Raw genomic sequence first — 8,719 nt, forward strand, 5'->3', positions numbered from 1 at the left:
TATGGAATTAAATTTTTTTAAATTGTTATTAAACAAATTAGAAGGTCAAATTTGTTGAGGAGAAAAAAAAAATCTAAAAGACCGATTTAAATGAGGTGTACAAATTTAAAAGTTAGATTTATATATTAAAAATTGTTAAAAATTCAGATATATATATATATATATATATATATATATATATATATATATGTATATATATATCTGAATGTAAGATTTGTGTATTATAAAAATTTAAAAAATTCAGGTACATAAATATATGAGAATTAGATTTGTATTTTAAATAATAAATCTGTTAGTTAAATTTATATTTTTTATATCCTAGTTATACACATCATACTTTAATAATATTATAAAATATTATTATTTTTTTAATATTAAAATTAAAAAGTGAAATAAAATAAATGATAAAGAGAAAAAGATAAAAAAGAGAAAAGAAAAAGAAAAAGAACTTCTTAATTTTAAAAAAAAAATTAATTAAAATAAAAGAGTATCATATAATGTATTTTAAATTAATAATATATAATAAAATATATAACAGAAGTTGCAAATATATATTTTTTAATAAAATATTTTTGTCAGGGGTCTCCCCCATTCCCCCATTCCCCCTTCTCCAACTCCTTCCTTCAGCAAACCCTAGCCTCCACAAAAGAAAGCAAACCCTAGCCTCCACCAATAGTTGTCGCCGTCTGTCGGAGTGAGAGACTGCTGCCGCCGTCCATCGCACTCAAGAACTTCCGTCTTCGTGCTCTCGGGCCTCTCGCCGGATCCTCCACGTCGGGTGCTCGCATCTCGCCGTTCTCCTCTGTGCTCGGCTGCTCGCGCCTCTCTCCGCCAGTGAGTGCTCGAGCTGTGCGTGTTGGTTGCTGCTCGTCGTCCGTGGTTGTCTCTGCTCGATTCTGCCTCCCAGTCTCACTCGAGTCTCGTCTCAGTCACTGGCATCTCGTGGTTCGTCTGTCTCGTCGCCGGCGGCAGAAGCAACTCGTGGGGTTGTCTCTTGCTTCGTCGCCTTCCGTGGGGTGGTCGCCGACTCGCCGTCGACCGTTGGTGAGTCCCTGCACCATCGCTTCCCTGTTCTCTCTTTTCAGATTTCCCTTCTCCCTGTATTTTTGCATGTTGCTGAATTGCTAATCAAATTTGCCTTGTTGCTAATCTAAATGTTGCTGTAAATCGGGACTTTACTTGGATTTGTTAAATTTGTTGCTGTAACTTGAATTTGTTGCTGAATTTGTTGCTTCCCAGTCACAGAATCAGAACAGAATACTCAGTCAGTGCTTGGTTGATTGGTTTTGCTCACTGATTGTATTTGATGATAAATTTTAAATGGATAACTTTTAAATTTTAAATTTGCACTGCGTGTTACTGATTCACTGTTCCTTCAGTACTTTTTGTTGTTAATCATTGTGATGAGCTTTATTAAAATTGGGTTGAAAACTGTTGAATCTTTTTTCATTTTTCATTGTTCTTAACTTCTGTTCTTATTAAAAAATTTGCAATTGGTGATCTTTTGATTTATTATATGCTTCATGTTTTTAATTTCACTCTGCATCTAGGCTTTGAAATCAGTTTATGATAACTGTGATGCAATTATTTAGTTGGATAACTGATGTAATTATTGAGTTCAAGAGATTGAGTTTTTGATTTGCAAGGTGATTTTTGGTTGATTTTTTATTTAATTTTGTAATGGTGTTTATGATTGGGGTTATCTGGTTTTCATTATTTTTGAATTTGGAAATTCCGCCTACTTCAAACTGCTTATGCTGCTTCTCACTATTTCTGGTGTGTAACTTGTATACTTCTGCATGATTCTCTTTTGATTCCACACAAAGTTGATGAAAAAACTGATTTTGTTATCTGTGGTAATCTTATTCTGTTTCTGTCTATGTTTTCTTGCTAATGGAACATTCTAGTCTAGTTGTTTAGTGATCAGAATGTTATTCCTTCTTAGCTTCATGGAATGAAAGAGAAACTACATTGCATCCTCAGAGGAATCAAAAACCATTAATTAATTTATATATTATTCATTTTAGTTTTATGATTCTATCAATTTGGTTGTGTACTTATTCTTCTTATTCAGCATAGGAATTTAAGCATTTTATTTTTCTGATATTTCAAAACTGTGTTTTTCTCAGAGACATTTATAGTTTTATACAGACAAGTGGTTCTGATTTTGGAATCAACTATGGACAAATAGCCAACAATCTTCCCTCTCCATCACGCGTTGCTGTTCTAAAACGGTTTTCCCGGTTGAACCACTGGTTGGACTGGTTGGACTAGTGAACCAGTGAACCAGTGATTAAAACGGTTTCAAGTCCACTTTCGGTGCTGGTGTTTCGTTCTTGGCGCCGCTGAGCGGGTTGTACGTGAGTACCCTTAAGTGAGGAAGGTAGAAGGTGGCCGAGTGAGTTTCAGAAAGGCTAAGGAAAAAAAAAGGGGTTTACAGAAGATTAGAGAGGGAAGAAGGTTGATTGGTCGATGGAGGTGGAGCAAGCTAAGCCAAAGCCAACGCCGAAGCGGTTTGTGAAGAACCAAATCCCTGATTCCATCCTCAACGACGCGGCCCTCAACGCCGCCATCTCCGTTCTCCCTCACAACTACAACTTCGAGGTCCACAAATGCGTTTGGCGCGTTCTTTCCACCGGCGCCAAGCGCGTTGCCCTTCAGTTCCCCGAGGGCCTCCTCATGTACTCCCTCCCTCTCTCCGACATCTTCACTACCTTCGCCGCCGTCGACCGCTGCTACGTCCTCGGTGACGTCACCTACGGCGCTTGTTGTGTCGACGACTTCTGCGCCGCTGCGCTCTCCGCCGACCTCCTCATCCACTACGGCCACAGCTGCCTTGTCCCCATCGATTCCACCACCATCCCCTGTCTCTACGTCTTCGTTGACATCAAAATCGACGTTTCCCATTTGGTTGATACCGTTAAATTGAACCTCGAATCTCGCGCCCAGAACCTCGTATTAGCTGGTACTATTCAGTTTGCATCTGCAATTAGGGCTGCGAAGCCGGAATTGGAGAAATCAGGGTTTAGGGTTTTGGTACCGCAGTCCAAGCCTCTTTCGGCCGGTGAGGTTCTTGGCTGCACTGCTCCCAAGGTTTCATTAATGGATTCGTTTAGTGAGAATCCTGAGAATAGCGTTTTGGTATTTGTAGCTGATGGAAGGTTTCATCTTGAGGCGATCATGATAGCTAATCCTGGGATTAAGGCTTTTAGGTATGACCCTTACATTGGGAAGTTGTTTCTGGAAGAGTATGATCACGTGGGAATGAAGGAATCTAGGAAAGGTGCGATTTTGAGAGCGAGGGAGGAAGCTCGGAATTGGGGTGTTGTTTTGGGGACTTTGGGTAGGCAAGGGAACCCTAAGATTCTGGAGAGATTGGAAAAGAATATGAAGGAAAAAGGGTTCCTTTACACTGTTTTCTTGATGTCTGAGATTAGCCCTGCAAGGATTGCATTGTTTGAGGACTCTGTGGATGCTTGGATTCAGATTGCTTGTCCTCGGTTATCGATTGATTGGGGTGATGCTTTTGGGAAACCAGTGCTCAATCCCTTCGAGGCAGAGATCGCGTTGGGGGTGATACCTGGCTGGTGGGAGAAGAAAAATGTGTTGGTGGCAAAGGTGCAGGAAGGTTGTGAAGATGGTGGTGTAAGTTGCCAGAAGAGTGGTGATTCTTCCTGTGAGTGTAGCTGTGGAGAAGATGAAAATGGAAATGGAAAGAGCGATTTTGGTGGTGAATATCCAATGGACTATTATTCTCAAGATGGTGGGGAGTGGAATTCCTCTTATGTGAAGAAGTCCTCTCGTCCTGTAAGGAGAATTTCTGTATCTTCGGTTGCTACTAGTGCCATTTCTCAGCAGTCTTAAACTTTCTATAGGTTATAGATTTCGATATTTTGTTAGTTGCTGGATATTGGCTTTTGCCTCTAAACAACATTGGATGTTTAGGGAGAAAACATAGTATGATGTGATACAATACAATACATCATCTCATGATGTGCGATTTGTTGTTTTACTAGTGTTAAACGGTGCGATGCACAGTTTTATATTTAAATTTGACACGTTGAATCGAAAATAATATTTTATAATAATAAATATTCAGATATACTAATTGATCCTAATTATATTCTAACAATCAAAGTAGTTAAAATGAACTAGGCACATTCTGAATTTGCAAGACTGAGTTTGTGCTTATGATTTAGTGTTTCTTTGGTTGTTGAGTTATGTTTAGCCTTCTTATTTTTTGTCAATTCTGTGTTTCTTTTCCTCCTTTATGTTAAATTCATACCTTTGCAAGTCGGAACACCAGGACGCGTTTTAGATCACCTCAAAAACACCAAAGGATTTTCTCTTAATAGATTAAAATATTTGGTATGATTTGTACATAATGCTGATGTTACATTATTCTATGCTCAAGTTTTCTTTTCTTTTTATTTAATCCAATCATTTGATACACGTGCTGTGTGAACTATGTATTGATTGTACGTAATGAGTTCTGAATATTTTTCACCACTTTTACTCTGCCCACCCAGTTTGCCCCTCGCATATATGAGCTCAAGAGTTCACCTCTTATTTCATTAAAATCTTTATTTACTCAATGTTGAGTTGTGAAATACATAACATAATTCATGTAACTGACTCGATGCAATTTCTGCAAGTTGATTTTCTTTTGAGATTTATGTTTCTGCATTGGGTTAGGTGCTTTATATATTGTTGCAAAGTTATATCTTAAAGAATGTCAGATCCTGATTCAAAGTGACGAGAAAACATTTTATGGATTCTTTGGCCTATTTTTGGACTTTAAAGTTTGCAAAAATAAATATTTAATAAAACTTTCCTGTTGTCTACCATAGCATTTTTTCATCTCTCATTTCTTTATCGTACATATATTTGAACTTGCTATATTCTACACATTCATGTCCTAGATGAGGCGGACAGGCTGTTGAATGAGGACTTTGAGGAATCACTTAATGAGATTATACAATTGATTCCTCGTGAGCGGAGAACATTTCTGTTTTCTGCTACAATGACTAAGAAGGTATATATGAATATTTATGGACAACTGTGCACTTTACTTTATCATCGTGTGTACAATATCATTATATGCACAGGGACAAATCCATAACAGTTGAAGAGGGGGAGGGGGTGGGGCTGAGACCATAAGTGAACAATGTAAAATAAATATCAATTCTAGTGGAATTATATAATTAAATAAGTATTAAAGTATGTAAAATATATGAGGAGATCAAGGGCTCAATAAACTTATTATGACCATATTTATGTTGGCATGCAACTAGTTTGTGTGGAAATATGTGATAGAAGGAGTAGGAAAAATTATTTTTATAGATTGGAATAGATCAGATATATGTTTTCCGTTTCAGATTTATGGCATTTTGAATTTAGGACTATGTTGTTCGTCTAAGATTTATGGCATTTGAATTTAGGACTTAAAAGGGTTCTGGTTTTCCTCTCTGTATGAATAAATTTTAATCCTATAATTTTAATTTTAGGCCAAGTCTATATTTTCCTTAGTTAGAAAAAGGTTTCTAGAAGCTGCTTATATACGACATATATATATATATATATATATATTACAATGCTAATACAGCAAGTTGCACCCTCAATGCTGCAGGTCCAAAAGCTCCAAATGTTTGTTTAAGGAATCCTGTGAAGGTACCCTGTATATTTGCAAATATGTTTAGATTCTAGTTGTTCCAAATTTACTCAATTTGCTTTTGTTTAATTTAGATTGAAGCAGCCTCTAAGTATTCTACTGTTGACACACTGAAGCAGCAATATCGTTTCTTACCTGCCAAACAAGGTTTGTGTTATCCATCATTGATTCTTCAGAAAATGTTTGATTTTTGAAGGGGATTTTGGTAAGCGTAATAGAACATCATTCGTGTCATGTATTTTTGGCACAATGGACTAGATCTTATATGTTTGAATAATCATGACATTTACTTTAGGAAAACATCTACTACTTGCAGCATGTTAGATTGACTGCATGGAGTTATGCGGGAAAACTCTTCATTGAACTCTTCTATCAAATTGACGTTTTGGACTGAGATCAATATAACTCTTGTCAAAAGGCATGCCTAGGTGCTATAGGCGACGGGAGAAATGGTTCAGGAAAAACATTGAAAAAAGTACTAGATTTTTTTGAAAAATACAAAAAATGTTAATCGGGCTGCTCGCTTAACCTGTTATTTTTTTCCCGCCTGAAATTTAAACGGACCTGATTTTAAAGGTAAAAGCCTGCTCGTTTAAGCGGGGAAACAGGCTGGCCCAACGGGTTTAGCCCATATTGACGGCCCTAGTTTTGGCTCTTTTTAGATGCTGAGAAGGCAAGGTGCTAAGGCATGTGCCTTGCTCTGAGGCTGCTTTCTGTTTCGTTTATATATATTAGATGAGAGGAACTGTCCCCTAGTGTCAGCCAAAAATACACTAAATTATCTGACTTAGCCCAATAAAAGATATTAGGTTTTGCATAGAAGACAGAAGACCACTGCTTGACCTGCACAACAACAGAAGTTGAAATGCCAGAGGGGCGCTATTTGACCACCCTGTTGCTTCTCTTCACCACCTTTTTTGGTTGAATTTTTGGCATTCCACAAGTAGTTTTAGTTTAGGAACTTATTATTATACTTTATCGAGGATTTGTGTCTAATTATCATTGTGAAGTACTTTGTTTATTTTGCACAATAGATATATATTCAATTGTTTTCTAATGCCTTTGTTTACTGAATCATACATTTTTTGGTGCCTTTTGCATTTGACTGATTTTTATGCATTTTAGGTTTCATGAATCAGCCTATATCTTCTATGCCTGCAATCTATGTCCTCGTTAATTTATTATGTTTTCTTATAGGATTTCTACCTTGTGTACATTCTCACTGAAATGGCTGGAAGTACATCAATGGTGTTCACTCGTACATGTGATTCAACTCGTCTTCTTGCTTTGATTCTTAGTAATCTTGGTCTAAAAGCCATCCCAATTAATGGTCATATGACCCAGGTAATTGTATTGAACATTCTTGTATTATAATAGTTAATAGTTAATTAGTAATTTCTTGCAAAATATTCTTTCTTCCACCTTATGGGAGAGAGGATGTGGGGTGGAAGAAGAATCTCTCTCTCTCTCTCTCTCTCTCTCTCTCTCTCTATAGTGCATGGACACATACATATTTGTTATTTGTGGTTTGCCAGTTGTCTGTAATTCTTTTTTACAATAATCTTGACAGTCAAAAAGGCTTGGAGCCTTGAATTTATTCAAGTCTGGGGCTCGCAATATTCTCATTTGTACTGATGTAGCTAGTAGAGGATTGGATATTCCAATAGTAGATGTTGTGATTAACTATGACATCCCCACAAACTCCAAAGTAAGATGTGCTATAATTAATCTAACTTTTGAATTTAGCCTCATGTTATTTGTTCTACAAATTCTAGGTTGACGAATCATCTAAATTTCTGCTCTAGACTAAACCTAAATTGCTGGATTCCTTATCTTGTGCTCTAAGGACTGCTCGTGCAGGGCGTTCTGGGGTTGCAATTTCCCTTGTGAACCAATATGAGCTGGAGTGGTACATTCAAATAGAGAAACTTATAGGTGAGAGTAGTAGTATATTCTTTAACATGTATTGTTAAGGCTGGGAACATTTTCTAAAGTCGTCAATGCAACTAATATTTCAGGCAAGAAGCTACCAGAATATCCTGCACAAGAAGAGGAAGTTCTACTTTTGGAAGAGCGGGTTAGCGAGGCCAAACGATTATCAGTAATGGTAATTTTGCATGCAAAACTTTGTTTAGTTTTTATTTTGGGATATTCTCTCTGTCTCATATTTTCCGAGGGAAACAAATTTGAGTCTACCCAAGCTCTAAGGGTTTCGGTAAACTGAGTTTGGTTACCTTGAATACCATTGATAGAAATCTGCATGTATAATGTGTATGTAAAGGTACATGAGCTTTTGTTATAGTTTCTGAATTCTATGATGATGGTATTGAAATCAGTTAATGTATGTTTATATGATTGATTTAATGCATTTTTTCTCAAAACTTTATGTAGAAAATGAAGGAGGAAGCCATGGGGAAGAAGAAACGGAGAGGTGAATCAGATTATGGCGAAGAAGATATTGACAAATACTTAGGTCTCAAGGATAAGAAATCATCCAAAAAGTTTAGAAGATGAGACCTTACCACTGCAGTTTCGTTTTCAAGTAAACATCATATATGTATATGGCAATTTTGGTATTTTATTTAACATTACTTAGTCTATTGATGCTTTGGAGTTCCTGATGGAAGCTCTGGCTTTTGTCTTCATTATTGCATATTTATAGAATTATGGTTGATGGGACTTCGTAATATGGCTGAAGAGAAGCCTTGAAAAATTAATTACCTTGTACAACATGAACCTTGTATATTTTGCTAATTTTGCATCTAAGGCTATGATTGCAATCAGTGAGCTGTCTAAAACAAATATCTGACCAAAGGTGATTCTGCATCACAGATAAATGACAGAAAAAACTTGTGATAAATCACAGATTAAAGAAACATAATTTACCCACATTAATTCACACATTAAAAACCTTGTGATAAATGACAGAAATAAAATTAAATCTTTTTAAGTAGTTGTGTTTATTTGTTATCAACTTGTCCAAAAGTTCATTGCCTTCGCAAATCTTCTATTAGCTATAACAACATTAATACTCTTTCTACATCCACA

At 36.5% G+C, this 8,719-nt stretch overlaps 2 protein-coding genes across 5 annotated transcripts; both read left to right on the top strand.

The window, feature by feature from the left end:
• The first annotated feature begins 553 nt into the window (after nt 1-553).
• Nucleotides 554-7,583, top strand: LOC107625618 (uncharacterized). 4 transcript variants are annotated; one of them, XR_015904807.1, is made up of 7 exons: nt 560-1,044; nt 2,130-3,807; nt 4,923-5,035; nt 5,630-5,670; nt 5,746-5,818; nt 6,869-7,015; nt 7,447-7,583. XR_015904807.1 is itself a non-coding variant. In XM_088503646.1 (2 exons), the coding sequence occupies exon 2, from the start codon at nt 2,473-2,475 to the stop codon at nt 3,862-3,864; it is 1,392 nt and encodes a 463-aa protein (XP_088359772.1). In that variant the 5' UTR covers nt 554-1,044; nt 2,130-2,472; the 3' UTR covers nt 3,865-4,051. The 4 variants fall into 4 exon arrangements, 3 of the variants coding, with proteins under 3 accessions (XP_088359772.1, XP_088359773.1, XP_088359774.1); XM_088503646.1 differs by lacking the exons at nt 4,923-5,035; nt 5,630-5,670; nt 5,746-5,818; nt 6,869-7,015; nt 7,447-7,583 and having other exon boundaries at nt 554-1,044; nt 2,130-4,051; XM_088503647.1 differs by lacking the exons at nt 4,923-5,035; nt 5,630-5,670; nt 5,746-5,818; nt 6,869-7,015; nt 7,447-7,583 and having other exon boundaries at nt 2,142-4,051.
• On the top strand, nt 7,041-8,454 carry LOC107627557 (DEAD-box ATP-dependent RNA helicase 10-like). The gene is made up of 4 exons (XM_088503650.1): nt 7,041-7,379; nt 7,518-7,606; nt 7,690-7,778; nt 8,063-8,454. Exons 1-4 carry the CDS (start codon nt 7,357-7,359, stop codon nt 8,183-8,185), a joined length of 324 nt encoding a protein of 107 aa, XP_088359776.1. The 5' UTR covers nt 7,041-7,356; the 3' UTR covers nt 8,186-8,454.
• Nucleotides 8,455-8,719: the final 265 nt, after the last annotated feature.

The sequence above is a fragment of the Arachis ipaensis genome, chromosome B2, assembly GCF_059453495.1.
Source record: "Arachis ipaensis isolate K30076 ecotype BB chromosome B2, ASM5945349v1, whole genome shotgun sequence".
NCBI classification, from domain to species: domain Eukaryota; kingdom Viridiplantae; phylum Streptophyta; class Magnoliopsida; order Fabales; family Fabaceae; genus Arachis; species Arachis ipaensis.

Coding starts and splice junctions, on each gene's coding strand:
- LOC107627557 (XM_088503650.1), top strand. CDS start 7,357: ATGACATCCCCACAAACTCCAAA. Junction 7,380..7,517: donor ACATCCCCACAAACTCCAAA/GTAAGATGTGCT, acceptor TTGTGCTCTAAG/GACTGCTCGTGCAGGGCGTT. Junction 7,607..7,689: donor TCAAATAGAGAAACTTATAG/GTGAGAGTAGTA, acceptor CTAATATTTCAG/GCAAGAAGCTACCAGAATAT.
- LOC107625618 (XM_088503646.1), top strand. CDS start 2,473: ATGGAGGTGGAGCAAGCTAAGCCAAAGCCAACGCCGAAGCGGTTTGTG.